This window comes from Triticum aestivum, chromosome 5D, assembly GCF_018294505.1.
Source record: "Triticum aestivum cultivar Chinese Spring chromosome 5D, IWGSC CS RefSeq v2.1, whole genome shotgun sequence".
Taxonomy (NCBI): Eukaryota; Viridiplantae; Streptophyta; class Magnoliopsida; order Poales; family Poaceae; genus Triticum; species Triticum aestivum.
The window spans coordinates 10,160,438-10,182,405 of NC_057808.1; the positions used below are offsets into that span (position 1 = coordinate 10,160,438).

The 21,968-nt window shown below is 47.5% G+C and overlaps 1 protein-coding gene across 1 annotated transcript; it reads left to right on the plus strand.

The window, feature by feature from the left end:
• The first annotated feature begins 13,019 nt into the window (after positions 1-13,019).
• Positions 13,020-16,917, plus strand: LOC123119107 (uncharacterized). Its single transcript, XM_044538790.1, has 4 exons — positions 13,020-13,158; positions 15,632-15,732; positions 15,907-16,100; positions 16,385-16,917. Exons 2-4 carry the CDS (start codon positions 15,643-15,645, stop codon positions 16,581-16,583), a joined length of 483 nt encoding a protein of 160 aa, XP_044394725.1. The 5' UTR covers positions 13,020-13,158; positions 15,632-15,642; the 3' UTR covers positions 16,584-16,917.
• Positions 16,918-21,968: the final 5,051 nt, after the last annotated feature.

Sequence of the window (21,968 nt, forward strand, 5' to 3'; positions counted from 1 at the left end):
ATGCGGTGAGGAAGTTGGAAAAGAAGTTTGAGGGGTTAGAGCTCCATCATATACCCCGACTGAAAAATCAAGCAGCCGATGATTTGGCAAAGATAGGCTCCAAGAGGGAAGCCATTCCCAGCAACGTGTTTTTGGAACACATTCATACACCTTCAGTTCAAGAAGATCCTTTCACTGAAGAGCCCCCGCAGCCTAAGAGTGCCACAGATCCGACTGAAGTCGAAGTCCCAGCCGTGGTCGACCTGATCACGGAGGTTTTGGTCATCACTCCCGACTGGACAGTGCCATACATTGCGTATATCCTTAGGAAGGAACTCCCAGAGGATGAAGAAGAGGCTCGACAGATCGTCCGTCGATCCAAAGCCTTTACTGTGATAAGAGGACAACTGTTCAGGGAAAGCGTAACCGGAGTCAGCCAGAAATGCATAACACCAGAAGAAGGTCGAGTGATCCTCAACGACATCCACTCGGGGACCTGTGGTCACCATGCGTCCTCTCGGACCATTGTGGCCAAAGCATACCGAGCTGGATTTTATTGGCCACGAGCAAATGAAATGGCGAAAGATATAGTCGACAAATGTGAAGGCTGCCAGTTTTACTCCAATATGTCCCACAAGCCTGCGTCAGCCCTGAAGACTATTCCACTCGTCTGGCCCTTTGCTGTTTGGGGATTGGATATGGTTGGACCCCTGAGGACTGGTAGGAGCAGCTTCACTCATGTGCTTGTAGCAGTCGACAAGTTTACCTAATGGATTGAAGCCAAGCCTATCAAGAATCTTGAAGCCAGTACTGCCGTCAGCTTCATCAGAGAATTGACATTCAGATATGGAGTTCCGCACAGCATCATCACTGACAATGGGTCAAACTTTGATTCTGATGAGTTCAGAGCCTTCTGTGCTTCCCAAGGCACACGAGTCGACTATGCTTCAGTCGCCCACCCCCAGTCGAATGGACAAGCAGAAAGAGAAAATGGCTTGATTCTCAAAGGACTGAAACCCCGACTGATGCGTGATCTCAAGCACGCAGCAGGCGCCTGGGTCGATGAACTTCCATCAGTTCTTTGGGGATTGAGGACAACTCCCAATCGGCCGACTGGCCGAACTCCATTCTTCTTGGTTTATGGAGCTGAAGCTGTTCTACCAAGTGACTTGCTTCACAATGCACCCCGAGTCGAGCTCTTCTCTGAAGATGAAGTAGAACAGGCCCGGCAGGACGCAGTCGATCTCCTAGAGGAGGAAAGAGAGATGGCCTTAATCCGGTCGACCATTTATCAGCAAGACTTGCGTCGATTCCACGCCAGAAACGTGAGGGGCCGAGCCTTTCAAGAGGGAGACTTGGTTCTTCGAGTGGATCAACAGAAACCACACAAGCTCGCCCCTGCTTGGGAAGGTCCCTTCATTGTCACCAGAGTTCTCCACAATGGAGCATACCATCTTTACAATGTCGAGCATCAGAAAGACGAGCCACGGTCTTGGAACGCGGAGCTGCTCCGCCCCTTTTATACTTAAGTACTCATTCGGATGAGATGTAATAAGAAATACCTTTGTAGTTTGTTTATCAAAGACAAGAGCTTTACAGTCTTCCTAAATGGTTGTTGTTGCTTTTGTTTGCGTCTGAAATCCCCCAGTGGGTGACTTTGCCGCGAATCCGTTTCGCCTAAAGTTTGAAAAATCCTACCGAGTGATGAGCAAGCCTCTCACTCGGGGGCTTAGCCGCGAATCCGTTTCGCCTAAGTTTGAAAAATCCTACCAAGTGATGAGCAAGCCTCTCACTCGGGGGCTTAGCTGCAGTCCAGTACTCGCCTAAGTTTGTAAAATCCTACCGAGTGGTGAGCAACCCTCCCACTCGGGGGCTTAGCTGCAGTCCAGTACTCGCCTAAGTTTGTAAAATCCTACCGAGTGGTGAGCAACCCTCCCACTCGGGGGCTTAGCTGCAGTCCAGTACTCGCCTAAGTTTGAAAAATCCTACCGAGTGGTGAGCAACCCTCCCACTCGGGGGCTTAGCTGCAGTCCAGTACTCGCCTAAGTTTGAAAAATCCTACCGAGTGGTGAGCAACCCTCCCACTCGGGGGCTTAGCTGCAGTCCAGTACTCGCCTAAGTTTGTAAAATCCTACCGAGTGGTGAGCAACCCTCCCACTCGGGGGCTTAGCTGCAGTCCAGTACTCGCCTAAGTTTGAAAAATCCTACCGAGTGGTGAGCAACCCTCCCACTCGGGGGCTTAGCTGCAGTCCAGTACTCGCCTAAGTTTGAAAAATCCTACCGAGTGGTGAGCAACCCTCCCACTCGGGGGCTTAGCTGCAGTCCAGTGCTCGCCTAAGTTTGAAAAATCCTATCGAGTGGTGAGCAACCCTCCCACTCGGGGGCTTAGCTGCAGTCTAGTACTCGCCTAAGTTCGAAGTCCATCCCCATCCGCAAGGACGACGAGGTGCAGGTCGACTGCAACTTTCTCCTTCGGAGCTGCGCCACAAGTACAACGTGCGCTCCACCCTTATCCGCAAGGACGACGAGGTGCGGGTCGACTGGAGCATCAACCTCAGAGCTGCATCTCAAGCACAAAGATTATTCCGTGTGAAGAACAAATTCCACTCGAAGACAAATACAAGCATATTCAGAGATAAATCAAGTTCAGATAAATCCTAAAGTTCAAGACCACGGATCAAAGTACTCGGGCATTCAGCCCGAAGGAGTTTAACGGTTACAAAATCACTCGGCATTCCGAGGCAAATTTAAGGCAGAGCATAAAAGTTTGTTCACTCCACAGGAGGAGGGCTTGCAGGCTCGACGAATTCGTCCAGGTCGATCCCATCAGCAATCCGAGTGGCGGCAGCAATGAAAGTCTCCATGAAGGACTGGAAGTCGTGCCTCTTGGTGTTAGCAATTTTAATCGCCGCCAGCTTCTCTTCCCGAGCTTCTCGACAGTGGACGCGAACCAGAGATAGAGCCACATCAGCGCCGCACCGGGCAGAAGACTTCTTCCATTCTTGAATTCGACTGGGAGCTTCATTGAGCCGAGCCATCATAGACTCGAGGTTATTCTGAAGTGTTGCCATGGGCCAGAGAGCTGTGTCAATCCGCGACATCGCGACTTTCAGTCGGGCGAGATAATCGACAACACCAGTGATGCGGGATTCCAGTCGGAGCACGTTCATGGCAGCTTCATCCTTCACTGGAGAGTTGATGGGGTCCAAGCTTGGTTCAATTCGCCCGGTCTCTTCCTCGAAGTCCCGGCAAAACTCTGCATACACAATTCAAGGGTAAGCCAATGATCATATGTCGAGTCGACAAGAACAAACCAGTCGGATCAAAGGAAACACCTTCAAGCATGACGAACAACTTCTTAGCAAGGCTTCCCAGATAATTCTCCAGATCGTTCCTCCTGCGGGCAATACCTTCCATCTTCTCGTTCAGATTTTCCTTGTCCTTCTTCAGGCGAGTCGCTTCCTTATTGGCTTCGTCAAGGGCAGTTTTCATCCTGGAGTTTTCTTCCTCCAATTTGCCGACTGAAGCCAACTTCTGTTCAGCGAGCGCAGTTTTCTCATCAGCTTTTTTCTGCGCGGCCGCCAGATCTTGATCCTTTTTCGCCAGAGCTTGGTTCAGTTTCTCTGAAAGAAATAATGTTGGATTCAGAAAAAGCGGAATGAAATCTGGTTCAGGGAAAACCCAGTCGACAGGTCTTCTTTACCAGCGGCGTGATCCTTGGCCTTCTGCAGTTCTGTCTTGGCCAGCTCCAGATCAAGGTTGAGCTGAATCTGCTGCTTCTCCAGGTCAGCAAAACGAGCTCCAAGATCACAAGATTCCTACAACCAAAGAATAGGTCAGTCGACTGGTGAAAAGATTGGTTATTTCGGAGAGGTAAAAGGATAAAGCCAACAAATTCTAAGACTACTGCCGAATCAAACATCCAACAGTAGTCTCGGGGACTACACCCAGTGGGTGCACTTAGCGTGCCCCCACTGGTTCAGTTTACACTCGACAAGGCCTGTCCAGCACGAGTGCAAAAAAAAACAGAGTCTTCAGACCATAGTCGACTGCCAGCAGTCGACCACGGTCTCGAGGACTACACCCAGTGGGTGCACTCAGCGTGCCCCCACTGGTTCAAAGTTCCACTCGACATGGCCCGACCAGACCGAGTGAAGAAATTCAAATTCTGATGCTCAGACCATAGTCGACTGCCCACAGTCAATTATGGTCTCGGGGACTACACCCAATGGGTGCACTCAGCGTGCCCCCACTGGTCAAAAGATTCAATCGACAACAACATTATCAGCTCAAAGTGCGAATCTGTTCAGTGACAAATCAAAACACCCAGTGGGTGTACAGATGCAAGGCGCAGACAGATGCAAAGATTCTTGGAAAGAAAGTTTTCAGGTACCATATCCTAACAGAACAAGCCAGAAGAGTCAGTCGACGATCTACTAACCTGGACGTTGCTCTGGAGAGCGGAGCTGGCATCATAAGCAGCTTGGCTGGCTTCCCGCACCATCTTCATCTTCTCCATCATAATGCCCGCCTGGCGTATAGCCTCTTTTGCAGCACCCACTTGGTCCTCTGGGACGTGATGTGTAGCAAAAAGTGAAGGTGGATCGGTGGGAGTCTGTGCAGCTGACGAGGAAGGCCGAGCACTCGACAGCGGTATGGCGAAGGAGACGGAAGTCCGATTGGCATCGCCGGCGTCCTGAATTACCGGTTCCGCCACCGGTATCGATTGAAGCGTCTTGCCAGCGGACGTTTTCCTGTTTCTTCTCCCCAAGGGCCTCTATGGCTCGTCCTCATCGTCGTCGGGGAGGTCAATGACGTTGAGGGCTGTAAAAAGATCAGTCGCCAAAGTTTCATCACCCGATTGGATATATTGCAGTTCAATCGACAAATCGAAGACAAAATCACGAGGATTGTACCCGGATTGGAGGTCACCGCATCTTCCATTTCCTCATCCTCGTTCTTATAAGCAGAGGTCCCAGAGGTAGCGGCACTGCCAGTTTCAAGATTCATTCAGTCAAACCAAGGGAAAAATAAACAGCACAGAACGTTGAGCGAAAGAAGAACAATCACGCAAAAGCAACAAGAGCGTCAATTTTGATTCTCGGCAGCGCCTTCCGAGTCTCCTGCACTACAACCTTGGACTACTTTGGAGCTTTTTCAGTTGGTGCCGGAGAGGACGTCCGAGGACGCTTTGACGACTGCCCGGTCTGAACGGTCGCCTTGTCACGGGCGCTCGCCGGGTCGTGAGTAAGTTTGGATCGCCTTTCCCTGCGGGGAGGAGAGTCGACCTCTTCTTCATCACTCGGGTCGTCGCTCTCCTCGTCCCCCTCTCCGTCGGAATGCCACTCGCCGCTTTCACCTCCGCTTGCCTCCCCCTCCGGGTCCTGCTCCTGCTCTCCGTTGGGCATCGAATACATTTCAGTAAGGGCCTAGAAGAAAACAAGCAAGACAAAGTCAGTCGGTGAAGCATAAACAGTTGCATGTTAAATCAAGATGACACTCGGTAATTCAGAATCGGACCTTGTCTGGTTCGTAGGATTGGTCAAGTGGAGGGATTCTCCTGGCTCCTCTGGGGTTATCCTTGTTGCCAGTGATACTCCTCAACCACTTCTCCACCGTATCCTCGTCGACTTCTTCAGGGTGCACCCGAGTGGAATCTTCAATGCCCGAATACATCCACATCGGATGGTCGCGGGCTTGAAGTGGCTGAATGCGTCGTCTGAGGAAGACTTCCAGCAGATCCATTCCAGTTACACCCTCACGGATGAGATAGACCACTCGCTCAACCAGCACTTTCACCTCCGCTTTCTCCCCTGAAGTCACTTTCAAGGCGGAGGGCTTCTCTACGCGAGCCATAGAAAAAGGAGGAAGTCCAGTCGACTGACCTGGAGTCGGCTGGTCTTTGCAGTAAAACCAGGTCGACTGCCACCCTCGTACTGACTCAGGAAGAATTATGGTTGGGAAAGAGCTCTTACCCCTCATCTGAATCCCAAGACCCCCACACATCTGGATCACTTGCGTCCTCTCGTCACTCGGGTTGGCCTTTTTGACCGACTGGGAGCGACACGTGAAAATGTGCTTGAAGGGACCCCAGTGTGGTCGATAACCCAAAAAGTTTTCGCACAGAGACACGAAAGCAGTGACATATATGATGGTGTTGGGGGAAAAGTGATGAAGTTGTGCCCCAAAGAAATTCAAGAAAGCCCGGAGAAAAGGATGCGGAGGCAGAGAAAATCCACGGTCGACGTGAGTGGCGAGGAGGACGCACTCACCCTCCCGCGGTTGAGGTTCGGTCTCATCCTCCGGGAGCCGCGCCGATCCGTGAGGAATCAGCCCCTCCTCCGCCAGATCGTCGAGGTCATCCTGACTGATCATCGACCGGATCCAGTCGCCCTGGATCCAGCCACGCGGCAAACCGGACCGCGATGAGGATCCGCCCCGGCTGGACTTTTTCCCCTTCGCCTTCACCGTCGCCTTCTTCGCGCGCTCCAGAGCCACCGTCTTTTCTTTCCCCATCGCCGCGGACGGAGCTTGAGCGGAGCGGCGGCGCTGGAGGAGGAGCAGGCGCAGTGGGGAAAACTGAGAAGAGAGAAGAAGAATGAGGACACACTGTTCAAAAACCCCGGTCCGGCGCCTTATATGGGGTTGCTTCCGAGTGACTGACCTGTAGGCCCGGGCAATCTTATCAAATCCCGCAACAGTCGCGCACGCGATACGTGGCAAAAAAGGCGATGCAGGAATCGAGGCGGCCTTGCCTTATCCAGCCCGATTACTGCGGCCTCCTCCGCCCCGCGCGCTTCCTGAAATTCGAATCCTGCGAGATCCGCGGACAGCAGAACAACTTGTCAGACGGAAGATCTCCACCACATTAGCACTCGGACCTCTTCCAGCAAAAGTTCACTCGACAAAACCAGGAATGGATCAAGGCGACTGAAAAAGAAGTTGGTGTCACCACCTCGGTTCGTTGATCCAAACAAAGATACACCCGAAGCGCGAAAAATGAGTCGGAAGTATTTTCAACTCCTTCTCCACTCAAACCCTGATCCATTCGGGGGCTAATGATGAGGACATGTGCCTAGGGTAGGGTCACAGGCCTGACCTAAATACTTTCCCCAAGGACATCACTCTAAAGCCAGAAGCATTCGAGGGGTACCATCACCCACTCGACCAGAAACATTTCCACTCGGAGGAATCAAGATCACTCGACCGTAACAAGAAACACTCGACGGACAGAAGACCTAAAGTCACTCTACACAGCAACGGTCGAGCATTAACTCCTAGACTTAATAGCCATTTATAACACTTTATTACAGACGTTACCAGTAACGCCCCCTCTTGATGTACCTTAAATCCCTTGTAACGTGGTCTGGCCGGGGTGCTGGCGCACTCTATATAAGCCACCCCCCTCCACATGCACAAGGGTTCGCACCCCCTGTAACACACACGCATATAATCCAGTCGACCGCCTCCGGGCTCCGAGATGTTGGCTGTTACTTCCTCCGAGAAGGGCCTGAACTCCTAAAACTCGTGCGTACAGCTTCTCCATAGCTAGGATCTTGCCTCTACATCCCTACCCCCCATTCTACTGTCAGACTTAGAACCACGACACCGCCCCCTCCTTGTCCAATTCGGACTAGAGGGGGAGGGGGCGCGCGGCTGCCCTGGCCGCCCCTCCTCTTCTCCCACTAAGGCCCATTAGGCCCAATATACTCCCCGGGGGGTTCCAGTAACCCCCCGGTACTCCGGTAAATGTCTGAAACCTCCCGAAACACTTCCGGTGTCCGAACATAGTCATCCAATATATCGATCTTTACGTCTCGACCATTTCGAGACTCCTCGTCATGTCCATGATCATATTCGGGACTCCGAACTACCTTCGGTACATCAAAACACAAAAACTCATAATACCGATCGTCACCAAACCTTAAGCGTGCGGACCCTACGGGTTCGAGAACTATGTAGACATGACCGAGACACGTCTCCGGTAAATAACCAATAGCGGAACCTGGATGCTCATATTGGCTCCCACATATTCTACGAAGATCTTTATCGGTCAAACCGCATAACAACATACGTTGTTCCCTTTGTCATCGGTATGTTACTTGCCCGAGATTCGATCGTCGGTATCTCAATACCTAGTTCAATCTCGTTACCGGCAAGTCTCTTTACTCGTTTTGTAATACATCATCCCGCAACTAACTCATTAGTTACAACGCTTGCAAGGCTTATAGTGATGTGTATTACCGAGAGGGCCCAGAGATACCTCTCCAACAATCGGAGTGACAAATCCTAATCTTGATATATGCCAACTCAACAAGTACCATCGGAGACACCTGTAGAGCACCTTTATAATCACCCAGTTACGTTGTGACGTTTGGTAGCACACAAAGTGTTCCCCCGGTATTCGGGAGTTGCATAATCTCATAGTCATAGGAACATGTATAAGTCATGAAGAAAGCAATAGCAATATACTAAGCGATCAAATTCTAAGCTAATGGAATGGGTCAAGTCAATCACATCATTCTCTAATGATGTGATCCCGTTAATCAAATGACAACTCATGTCTATGGCTAGGAAACTTAACCATCCTTGATTCAACGAGCTAGTCAAGTAGAGGCATACTAGTGACACTCTGTTTGTCTATGTATTCACACATGTACTAAGTTTCCGGTTAATACAATTCTAGCATGAATAATAAACATTTATCATCAAATATGTAAATAAATAATAACTTTATTATTGCCTCTAGGGCATATTTCCTTCAACACCACCTTGACCCCGAGGAAGTAGTGCAAATGACCCAAGTCCTTGATGGAAAATTCGGCCCAAAGATTATCAGTGAGCCGTCGAAGAAGACCAGATAAGCTGTGTCATGCCCTAGCGATAGACAAACAACAAAGCATCAGAGCTTGTAGAGCGGAAGCCGGGTCAGTGAAGAAAGTTGCGATGCGCTGGTACCAGGCGCGTGGAACCTTCTTGAGCCCATATAAGGAGCACGAAAGCAGGTACTACCGTATCAACGAACCTCGTGGGCTGCTGACAGAAATCCTGCTCCTCGAGATGACCATGAAGAAAGGCGTTGGAGACGTCCATCTGGTGCACTGGTCAGGCGTGAGACACCGCAAGCTGCAGAACAGTGCGGATCGTCCCTGGTTTGACAACCGAGGCAAAAGTGTTGGTGAAGTCGATGCTTGCACGCTGTCGGAAGCCATGAACCACCCAACACGCCTTATAGCGGTCAATTGTACCATCTAGTCGGAGCTTTACCCACTTTCCGGTAATGACGTTAGTGTGCCGGGGTCGTGGGACAAGCTGCCAAGTCCGATTTCTCTCCAATGCATCAAACTCCTCCTGCATTGCGGCGAACCAAAGAGGGTTGCAAAGTGCCGCCTGGGCAGAGGCCGGCAAGAGCAAAGGCACGGAAGTGGACGCCGTGCAGACATAATCATATGAAGCGTACAGCGAACTCGGACGAAAGACCCCCGCGCGTGCGCATGTGAGAGGACCCATGTAACCAGCCGCAGGTGGTGGTGACACCGAGTCAAGACCCGCGAGAGCAGCCGCAAGTAGCGGTAACGCCGTAGCAGGGGTGACGGACCCGGGAGGGGGGGGGGTCATCCGAAGAAGCAAATAGCGAGGCCTACCGGACTGACGGTGTCCTGGACTAGGAGGTCCCCACCAAGGTGATCCACAATCCTTGGGTCGAGCCTATGGCCCCACCTATCTCAGGGAGGACTCCAGAGGCCTCAAATCTAGTCGTGATCAAGAAGGACACTACCAAAGACTTGACGTAGACTTCAAGGATAGTTCCATATATCGGCATGTTTATTCCTAGGGGGCAACCGACCGTGTGTAACCCTAAATACCCCTAGAGCCTATATAAACTAGAGGGTTTAGTCCGTAGAAGACAAAATCACAATTACTAGCCTTAGGTTTAACACAACATACAATCTCGAGGTAGATCAACATGTACTTGATACTCCGTCATCTATATAATCAAGGAGAAAGTAGGGTTTTACCTCTTCGAGAGGAACCGAACCTGGGTAAACACTGTCTCCCTTGTCTTCTGTTCACCATTGTTCCCAGATCCACAGCTCGGGACCCCCTACCCGAGATCTGCTTGTTTTAGTACCAACGTTGGTGGCCCATACAGTTCTAGTTGTGTGGTAAAAAAGGATCGATGGCTCATCTCCAGATCAACATCAACATCGGTTGCGGTGACATCCTGGTCCCCGGTCAGTCTTTCGCGTTCAACAACATCGTGCTTCATGCCGACTGGACCGGCCATCTCGGCCGCATAAAAAGTTCGCCCCGAATCAAGTCATTACGTGGATCTTAGGATAGCAGTCTTGATGGGGGTACTATGGTGTCCTGGACTAGGGGGTCCCTAGCGAGGTGACCCACAATCCTTGGTAGACACCCCTAAGAAGGATGGGGAGGAGAAACCCGATCCTCCCAAGTGCGGACGTGGCCGGAAGCGGTCCAAGAGTGCTAGTAGAGGCAGGGCAAGCCGGAACAACAAGATAGATGCCACTGATAATAGCGCTACGCAAGAAGCCGCTGAGGACTAGGGTAATGTCGGTCACGCAACGCCCGATCATGTCAATGACCCCGCAGGGATATCCAATGAGGAGAATCTTGAAGACCTCGAGGATGAGGAGTATAACAATTACCTCCCCCAATCCGAGGACAATATCAGTCTCGGACCCGACGATTTCATCGTCCCCGAGGACCCATACGAGCAAGAATGATTTCAGTGGCGGCTTGCCACCGCTCGAAGTATGAAAATGAAACATCAATAGCTCCAAGCTGATTAGAATACGCTCAATGATAAGTGGGTCGAGGTCCTCGCAGCCGAGTAATACTTTGGGTTACGGCGCGAGGACAAAGTCAAAACCTACCCATGTCGGTGCTTACTTCCCGCGTTCAACGACAAAGTCGCCAACAACGTGCTATCAAAGCAAGCACGACTAGGTTGAAGAGCCTAATCGTCCTCCTCGCAGATGAGATAGTCCCATCAGAGGGAATCAAAATCCCCCCATAGATCGCTGTCCAGGGAAAGAACCAATACTACTAGCTGAGCCTGACGATTTATGAAGAAAGTTAAATGCAAATCCCGTCCCAACAAGGTCCATTTACGGATCAAGTGAACACGCTCCAGCTGGATGGGCTGGCTATGAAGCATGGCTTGATAGGAATGCAAGGGCTCGGGAAAAAACACGTGCTCAGACGGCATTCGACCTCCAACACGACATCACTCGTTTTCGAGGGCAACCCATCCGATATGTTTTACAAATAAGGTCATGGTGCATAAGTTCCCGGAGGGGTTTAAACCCGTTAATATTGAATCATACGAGGGAACCACTGACCCGGTTATCTGGATCGATGATTTCCTTCTCTACATCCACATGGCTCAAGTAAATACCTGCCGCTCAAGCTTAATGGGCGGGCAAGGCATTGACTTAACTGCCTGCACGAGAATTCTATTGGAAGCTGGGAGGAGCTAGAAGAGGCCTTCAGGGCAAACTTTCAGGGCACATACGTTCGTCCCCCGGATGCCGATGACCTCAGCCATAACATCCAACAGCCTGGCGAATCGGCCAAGAAGTTCTGGAATCGGTTCATAACTAAAAAGAACCAGATAGTCGACTGTCCGGATGCAGGAGCGATCCCGACTTTCCGTCACTGTATCCGCGACGAGTGGTTAGCGCGGCAGCTAGCGAGTGGATTTTATGCATACTTTGTAGAGTATATTCTAGTGCCAAAATTCCTCAGATTATACTCATCTAGCGCTTATTCATGTCTCTAATGAATAGTTTTCAGTATTTACTTGTTTTACCAAGTTCGTTGCACACTTTATTTTTATTTGTTTTTTATTAGTTTTGCTTTGATTTGTGGTCTTTTGTAGGTGCCTTGATGTGTTTATGGACTTGGACATCAAAAGAATCAAGCTAGGGGTCAAACCGGAGATGTTCCAGGCACCAAATCAAGGCAAATCCTATTTGGCGCATATGTGCCGGTTGGCCAACTGGCGCCTGCAGGCGCTTCAAATTGGGCCGACCCGTTTCCTTTTTGGGCCGACCCGTTCCGTTCTTTTTTCCTGGTTTCCAAAATCCTATTTGGCGCATATGCGCCGGTTGGCCAACTGACGCTTGCAGGCGCTTCAAATTGGGCTGACCCGTTTCGTTCTTTTTGGGCCGACCTGTTCCGTTCTTTTTTCTTGGTTTTCAAACGCAAAAAGTGTGAGGCGATGGGGAATCGAATCGGCGACCTCTTCGTCGCAAGCGCACGGCTGTAGCCACCAGGGCATTCGACCGGAATGCACTAGTTGGTTCTTTCTTTTCTTTTTAGTCGTTCTTCAGTTCGCTTTCTTTTTTTTATTCTTTTTCTTTTTTCTCATCTTTCTTTGTTTTCTTCAGTGCGCTGTTTTTTTAATTCGTGAACCTATTTTTCAAATTCGATGAACTTTTTTTAAATTCGATGATTTTTTTTTCAAATTTGTGAACAATTTTTCAAGTGTGTGAACCTTTTTTCAAATGCGATGAACTTTTTTTTAAAAATGGGATGAACTCTTCAAAATTGATGAACTTTTTCCAAATTCGATGAACTTTTTTCAATTCTGATGATTTTTTTTCAAATTTGTGAACATTTTTTCAAGTTTGTGAACTTTTTTTCAAATGCGATGAACTTAGAAAAAAGGGATGAACTCTTTTCAAAATTGATGAACTTTTTTCAAAATCTATGAACTCAAACGCATCAGGCTTTTCGCTAGTAATCCAACGAGCTCAAAAACATAAAAATCGGAGTTCGCATAAAGAAATTGCGACCAACCATACAATGTGCACCTCATGCAATCCTTGAACTTTCTACTGGCTAGTGGAAGCGGTCGACAGGCCGCACGTACGTGTCCGCTTCTGATTCTTTCGCTCCGAAAACGTACGTGAGTCACGAAATCGAGATAAGTTGCTATCCACTTATTTTTGTGTCGGCCGGGGATATATAGTGGATGGACTCCGAGGCAAATAAAACTTGGAATCCATTCGCCCGCGGACCCTGCTTCCCCCACAACCAATCCAAGACCGTACTGCTCCGGTGAGGTTTCTGTCCCAATCTCCGGCGAGTTTTGGTTCCTCCCGAGTAACCGATCCCTTAGCCATTATATTGCTGCGCTTCGTCCAGGTAAGATTCCTCTGTTCATCCATCGACTCCTCTTTTTCTGCTAGTTTAGTTCTCCCGACGGGATTAGGAGCCACTTTCCGGCCGGGAAAATATCGTTCAGAAACCAACATTTAGTGAAAACAGATAAAAATCAGCATGCGAAAATGATGTTTTGAAGTTTTGGCAAAATCTAAAAAAAAGAGGTTAACATAGATGATGTTCTATCGCCGTGCAAAATTTTAAATTCAATCACATTACGTGATGTCATCTATGAAAAAGACAAAATTAACATTGAATAGTGCCAACAGTAATGACACTATTCACTATCCCAATTTGTCTTTTCCATGGCTTGCATCCCGTAATATGTTCTTACTTGAAACTTCACATGACAATAGAACATCATCCTCTTACCATCCCTTTTTTTTTTGAAAATTTCAAATGCGTTTTTATAGAAAATTTGCTTCGCATGTTGGTTTCCGTATGATGTTCTTCACTTCCCAGCTACCCTCGAACTGTGGTTTGTGTTGTGTGGATCAGCAAGAGCGACGACGCTTTGAGCACGTCCGTAATTTCTATTTTTCGTACTCTCCTATGAGTGTCCAACTCGGCTTCTGCCCTTTAATTTGGCGGAAAAATAAGTGAATCTCGTGTTTTCCAGTCGACATCAACTTTTGGTGTGTGTGGCCACATCAAGGCATGTCGACCGCGCGCGTCGACGTTGATGGTGAACCGGACGACGGTCCCTACACGCGTGCAGTGCATCATCACGTCTGTATGCACAAATGTGCTTGTCTCCGGTGGTCGGCTCAGAGTGCGAAGCCAGCCAAAATCTGTCATGTGGTACTTTGTACGCATCTTCATGTGGTAGTATGGACCCTGCATCACATACACTACTAGATGAAAATCTGTCACGGACAAGTAAGGCCCTCTCACTCCTCTCATATCCATCACCCCTCTCGCTCTGGCTCCCTGCACCCAAAACGTTTGGTTTCCGTTCAAATCCCCGGCGAGTTTGCTTCCTCCAACGCTTCATTGGTCGAGATGGGCTGTCCGCCTCTTCCCTTCTCTCCCCGTGCGCTCGTGCTTCCAGGCATTTAGGCCGTGTTTTCCCTCCCTCTTATTTTGCTGGACGCTTCATTGTGTAGGGTTCGGCGGTCACTTTCTTGATTTCGGCCGGTTCCCGTCGACTTGGAGCTATAACGTAAAGATTCCTCTGCTCCTCCTCTTGTTCAGCTAATCCTTCCATTCCGAGTTACTTACCACAGAAATAGATAGACTCACTCCGTCCTGAATTACTTGTCGCATAAATATATAGAATGTGACAACTAATTCGGAGCGGAGGGAGTAGCTTAGTACCCGGGGAGATTGGTTTCAGTCCTATTTATACCCAAAATGTGTTAGTTCGTGATGCCTCTATGTTGATCACTATTTGCTGATTTAAGTGTGGTTTTTTGCGAGCTGCAACCTCACTTGTCTCCGCCATGCTTTTTTCCTTTATCGAAGGGGCTACACAGCTCCATTTTCATTACGACAATGGAGTCACAATACAAGCACATCAAGTACCCATTGCGACCATACTTCCCTAGATACTTAACCACATCTACAGGATGGGATGTGAGTGACTACATAATCCAAACTACCACATGAAGCAACCAAACACAACAATCATCTTGACACAATGTTATCCTATCAAAATCAACAGAGTCGGACAGCAGGGCCACATCCATGCCAACGTTTGGAGACTTCTCCCACCACAGGGCAGAGTCTTTTAGAAATCTCACTAAGCAAGCCTTGTAGTCTTCTTTTCTGCAGCACGACCCATGATTACAGCAAACACAGAACAAACATCACATTAGGTTGGTCGTAATGGGAGTATTATAGGTAGTATCATCCATGTCAACTAAACAATTTTGATGAGGTGGTATAGAATTAAATGAAGAAAAAGAGCTTGAGTATCATATCATGATACCATATCATATTAAATGATGTATTACTTTGTGTCATGCATGACAATAAATATAGTCCTATATGATACCAACATATGATACTATGCATTACGGATGTAGTATCATACACTAGTATCATATGCATGATACTAATATATGATACTCCCCATTACAACCAGCCTTAGTAGGATCAGTAGGCAATACACTAATCCTTGTTTTCTGACCAATAAAAACAGAAGCACGGTCTTTGCCCATAAAGGCCGGCAACAAAGACACCACTACACAGAACTCAGAGTTTTCGCCATGCTTGGTGGGGTGGGAATTCTTGACACCGCTCCACTCGGAGTCGCGTGAATCCTCGACAGATTTTTGGCTACATGCAACTGAATCACATATATCTTAGGAAGTTTAATTAATTAAATTACACATTTACCGACTTTATACTTTTTTTTGTTTTTGCGAATACTTGCATTCATGCACTTGTTCATCTCTGTCTATCTATATGCGTGTGGCAATGCACTATTTAACTCATCTGCTCCGATTAGTAGTGAGATCATCGATGGGGAAGAAAGGTATCATGGTGGTGACCAGCATCCTCGCTGTGATGACGATCGTGTTTGGAGTCATCAGCGCGATTCTCTTGGCGCTGGTATACACACATCGCATGCTAGATATTATGTCTTTGTCATTGTAACCTGCCAGATGCTATCTCTTTCTCACTCTAACCTACGGCCAAGATTTCAAAATAAAAAACTTTGGCCAAGCATAATCTAGTTGATAATAATATTGTTGATCCTTCTTAACGGTGTGTTCATTCATGCAGAAACATCATCAAGATGACCGTGGTGAGTTCTCTACGTACCGGCGATCGCCGGCGATGACATGCGGCGTGGTAGCGGCCGTGTTGGCGTCGATGACGCAGATTCTTGCCAGCGTGGCCATCTGCTGCTGTGGGGCGTGGAGGAGAACTAAGGGGGCCAAGCGCATCGCCGCGGCGGTCTTCTTCATCATCTCATGGTATATAAATAATTTGGTTATTCACAACTCGATATCCGGCTGCTTTTTGTCGCTAATCAAGGAAAATATCGTCATTAAATTTAATGCTACAATTAATACTAGTCTAATGGCGTGGTGCGCTATGTGGTGGCGTGGCCCAAGAGCTTTAGAATTCATTGTTCTTTTATCATTTCTCTTGGAATTTGAAAAATGAACTTTAATACATAATCTATATCTACTTGGTTGGTTGTTCATTTAACTTGTATAATTAATATGGGCTCTACGCCATGCGTCTATACTTTCAGGGTCCTTGCGATCATAGCAGTGCTACTATTTCTGGCAGGCGCCATGTTAGGGTTTGAAGGCTCTGCAAAGAAAACTGTTGGGAATGCTAGGATTGTCGGAGGTGTCGGAATTTTCGTGATCGCGACGTTTTTGTTTCTTGTAGTTGCCGCCCTTGAGGTTGCCTCATACCGCCTAGTTCGGAAGAAGGACCACTACTAAGCATACGTTGGCAATAATCCTCCTCTGGTGCCAAGAACATCTAAAGACGGCCGCAACGCTATTGCTCCTGCACCGCCAAATCAAGTCTAAGGTTAGCTCTGCCACCATGGCATGGTTGTCTTTGCCTTCCAAAGGAGGAGCGCTCTGTATGGACCGTGGTAGGTGGAAGGCGTATGCTTTGACCCATGCTACCATTTTGCGTGTTTTGTGTGTTTGTTACGGTTTCATTCAAATCATGAGAAAGAATTTGAAAGTTTATCTGCATTGCTTGAAACATATGTGCTTGTGAAGCTTTTTTTGTATGTTACGAAAGCCATTATAGGTGGTTGCCATCTGGACTATCAAAATCATTAATGGGAATAAATGTCGCTACTCATGTGCGTCTCTTATCGCCATCAGAGTTTAGTTGGTTTCTTCTCACAGGAGGAGAAGTGTGGTTTGTGTGTTCTTCATGTACCCGATTTTAAAATGGAATATCTGCTGAACCGAGTGTGGACCATTTACACCATTACATGCCTCGCGTTAAAATCTTCAAAACTAGATCCATTTTTATAGGCTTCAGTGAACTTCTTCAAGCGCAACTAGTACTCCCGTCCAGAACTAACTTGTGCTCCTCGAAACAACATATGTGTACTTCACATGGTTGTTTAGTGTACTCCTGTGCAGCGCAAGAATGGCAGATTGACATGTACTTAAAAAGGGTCTTAGTTTATTTTAGAATTCCACAATGAAATACTCATTTTCTAGCAATTATACTACTCCGAACCAAAATAAAAAATAAACCTCAAATTATTTTTAGAAATAAAAGTAAGCATGCTATTCTAAATCAAAGTAAAATAAAATTTTCTATTGTAGTATATTATGGCTTGTCCTCCCAACGTGGCAATGTGCTCCACACATGAAGCACACTATGTTGCACATGTAACATATATCTGGCCATATATCGGGCCGGGCTGGGCCAACCCGATGTCTGTGGGACAGGCCCGAGTTTGGCCCGGCTCAACAAATTCTTTCTACGCCCAAGTCCAGGCCCGAGTTAAAGCCCGAAAGCCCGAAGCCTAGCCCGACGACCCGACGTAAGGAAAAACTGCATGAAAACAACAGGAAAATCTGTCCAGCAAAAAGCAGAAGGAAAAGAACAGCATTACGGCACAAGTTTTGACAGTAAACACTAGCAAACAGCGGTACTAAACTACAGCAAAACAGCAGCAGTTTTAACAGCAAAACATCACTAGTTTTGACAGTAAAACAGCAGGAAAACATCTCTAGTTTTGACAGCACAACAGCAGCAAAACATCACTAGTTTTGACAGCAAAACAGCATGAAAACATCACTAGTTTCAACAACACAACGGCAGCAAAACATCACTAGTTTTGACAGCAAAACAACACTAGTTTTGACAGCAGGACAACACAGTTTTATAGCAAAACAATAGCAGTCTAGCATCTAAATGTTCCAGTTTCGACAACATCATCTAAACGTTCCACTTTCCACAATAGCATCTAAAGTTCTAAACGTTTCAGTTTCGACAAACACAAGCGCATGAATATCATTACAGTCTGGAACCAAAATAAAGACTAGTAGATGGCTGGCTGCCATCTCGCCATGCGTTCTCTGAATCTTCTCTTCTCATTCTAGCACTCTAGCAAGGACTATACAAGATGCAATGAGCAGAAAGTTAGCGGTTGTATAAAGTACAACTTGACAATTGACATGAACAAAGAATAGAGATGTTACACTCTTCATCCGAAGATGAATCTTCATCATTATCTAGCGCAATCACTTCTTCTATCTTTCTCTTATTATCTACAACAATAGATTGGGTTAATAATCATTTGCAAGCAAAACATACAAATAAGAATGTGAAACAGACAAGGTTACAACACATACCTTCTTTTTCTGCATGCAACAATACCAATCTTGCAAACACATTAAGGCCTCAACCGTCTTTGGTTTAATTAAGTGAGCTTCGGTTCGGGGTTATAACCTTCTTACTCAAGCTGAAAGTAGATTTTGAAGCAACACCTGACACAAGAACTGCAAGGATATCACATGCCATTCTTGCTAGCTGCGGATAGCTAGCTGCAGGCTTACTCCAAAAATCCAAGATATTGACATTTTCATTCAACCTCTTCGCAGATTCAGCTAAATACAATTCCAATTCAGATTTCTCTTCATGTGAGATCATGCTTTCCACGTACCGATCATAGTCAGAAAAGGCACCAAGTCCACAAGTGCTTGATGATCCACTTGTTGCCAAGTTTTCATTGACATGTACACCACTACCATACTCATTAAATAAAGAAGTCGTCGGACGTGATGTATCTGCACACGAGCACATATGTGCTCTTAATCTGGGCCGCCGAGTAGAGCATCCGGATAGGTTGCATTTAATTCACGGGCCATGGACTGATGCGTCGGTAAATGGGAAAATACTGATATACGAACGCCGATGTGGACCAGGACCATGACGGATAAACGTCCGCCGTCGACGGATAAAACCAGAGCCGTGGCTCATGACGTCATGTCCCTTTCCGATCCGTGGATCAGGAACCATGCTTTCGGTTATTGCGGCAGATCCAGAGTAAATGCGGGGATGCCGGTCTGGGACTCTGGGTGGACTCGTCCCCTACCTCAGTCTGCTCGATTTTTTCATTAGCGATAGAGTTCATCTGGGAAGAGGCCCTCACAAGTCTGTCCGCCGTCGGTGAAGATGGAGGGAGTTCTTGATGCAGCTAATTGTGCGGTATGAATCTGAGGCACTTGTATCGGCTCTCATTTGATTTTTGTTTCTTCCCCGCTAGCAGATTGACCGTGTTGGAATAGGTTAATGCATTATACGGTGAGCAAACCACCATTTGTTGAGCAAACGTTGTCGCCGATGCAGGAGCTGAAGGCCGACGGGCAGATCTGTGAGGCGCAGGGGGTGGCGGCCGCGGATGGTGTGTGTGTGTGTCTGAGCAGTCGACTGGCGAGATGAATCCTAAAGACCATGGCTGGACCTGAAGGTACGACAGTATGTAGTTTTACAGATTTCTGAAATTTCATGATGGTAGCTGTACATGGAGGTAGCACACTTCTTAGTCAGAACTAGGTCTGCTACCCCGCAAAAAAGGAAAAGAAAAAAGAACTAGGTAGCTGCAAGAATAGATGATTCTGTCAGGAACTTTGATACTGAAAAGGGTTAAGCAACTTGGTTGTGATACTAGCATTTTCTGACCACGAACACTGCAGCCACTTTGTGACAGTACGAAGGACCAGAGCGCGAATTGGAATGCTTCTGTTACCTTGAAAACAAGTGCTACAACATAGTTAACAAAATATAATCAGAGTGTGAATTTCAATGCTTGTGTTACCTTGAAAAGAATTGGTACGGCATAGTTAAGAAAATGTAATCTGAGTGAGGATTAATCAACTTGCCTTTAGTTGATTATTAAACAAATGTACTGAAAAGGGTTAAGCAATCTGCCTTATGTGTTTGTATACTCAATTGATGCAGAGTGAGGATTGGTGCACCTGCACCAGGCTGGAGACCCTATCCTAATCGAGCAACTGCCCTAGGGGGGGACTAGTATAGGATCTGACCTTTAGGTGAGATCATAGGATCAATCCCAAAATTTCATATTTAGACAATTCAATTTTTTTTTCAACATACCTACGAGGAATGTCTACAACTCCAGAAAAAATCACGGCTCCCCTCAGGGGGTGGGTCGGCACGTTTGAGTCCGCAAGTGACAGTTGTGTGGGTCTGAGCGAATGCTTTGTGCTCCGACACCGACAACAGTGGCACTTATGGGTGTCGCTTCCCTCTTGGGGGCGTTGTTGTGGGTCCCAAGCGAAAGCCCTAGGGCTCCCGAGCGAAAGCCCTAGTCCGTCCTCTCGGACTCGATGACAGTGGCGTTTGGCGCCATTACCCTCTTGAGGGCGTCGTCGTGGAGCCTCGGTCCCTCTCGGTTGCAGATGGCCTACGACGTGATGGATAGGTCTGTGTACTAGGGTCGTTGTGGGGCTGCAGCACATGGTCCTTGTGGCAGTTAGGATAGAGTTCCTGACCATCAAGGACTGGCAGTTAGGATAGCATCTTAGAGTAGCATCTTAGCAGTATCTCAGCATATGCTTGGCTGGCTAGCAGCTTATAAGTATGTATCCCCAACCCCTCAGGTTGGCATGGCATTGTGTGAGAAATAAACCAACGAAAATTGTCCCAACTCTCCTAGTGTCATCCACAACTATCAATGCTCAGGTTCAAAGGTCTAACACGACGTAGGGTTTGCATTTCCCTGCCATGTCGCGTTCTCGACTCTGCTTTCTCCTATCCTATAGACGTGTTAATGTGGCCTCCGTTCTCGGTCCCTACTTTCTCTTGGCAGGAGCGGCACTCCATGGCCCGGAGCGAGGGGGTTGCCTCTACGGTGAGGCGGTCCTTTTCGGAGTTGGCTCGGTCTGTTTGGTACCCTGGTGACCGGTGGTTTCTTCAGGCGGCTCGGCTCCGGTCTTGTCCAGTAGTATTGGGTGTTATGTGTTAGGGATGGTGTCTCTTGGTTTAATGCTCGGTGTTGGTTTAGTGGTACCTGTGCCACTAGACCATTGCCGTTTTATTTTTCTTTGGACCTGCTTGTATGAGGGTTTCCTTACCACTTTGTATCAGTTCGGCCATTGGTGCCTTTATTTATAAAGGGGAGCGAAAGCCTGTTTCGAGAGAGAAACAACCATTTCCCAAGCATAATATTGGCGGGGGTATTGGTTTGCGATGAGAAAGTGGAGAGCTTTGAATGGGTGTTCGATGAATTTACCAGGATGATGGGGGCTATTGAACCAAAAGAAAAACTGACAGGTGAGTTCATATGAATTACATAAAAAAATAGTGGCTTCACTGTATTGCAATACTTGTTAGGACATAAGCAACATTAACCTTTTGATCTTGCTGTGCAGACCAAAATCGTGCAATGGAGGTTGCATCAAGAATGTCATGCCTAGTACCGCACACTGATGGTGCAAGGGCATGTCCTGAAGAAGGCAAAGGAATCGTTGGGATCCTTGTACACCAAGAAGAGCGAGTTCCAGGAAGAATTTTACAAAGTTGTTAGATCACATGCTAACAATAGATGAGTTTGAGGAAGCTTGGAAACTCCTGATGGAGAAGTACAACTTGCTGACTCACCCATACATGACACAGCTGTATGAGATCAGGCACAAGTGGACTAAGCATTATTTCAAGGGGGATTTCTGTGAAAAAATGACGAGCGCAAACCATATGCTTAAGAATATGTGCCACCAGGCTTCCCTATGCATCTGTTTGTGAGGAAGTACAGGAGGCTGCAATTCAACTGGGAGTCAAGATGAAAATTATGAGAAGAGGACCGTATTGATTGATTATGCACATAA

Coding starts and splice junctions, on each gene's coding strand:
- LOC123119107 (XM_044538790.1), top strand. CDS start 15,643: ATGGGGAAGAAAGGTATCATGGTGGTGACCAGCATCCTCGCTGTGATG. Junction 15,733..15,906: donor GCGCGATTCTCTTGGCGCTG/GTATACACACAT, acceptor TCATTCATGCAG/AAACATCATCAAGATGACCG. Junction 16,101..16,384: donor GTCTTCTTCATCATCTCATG/GTATATAAATAA, acceptor CTATACTTTCAG/GGTCCTTGCGATCATAGCAG.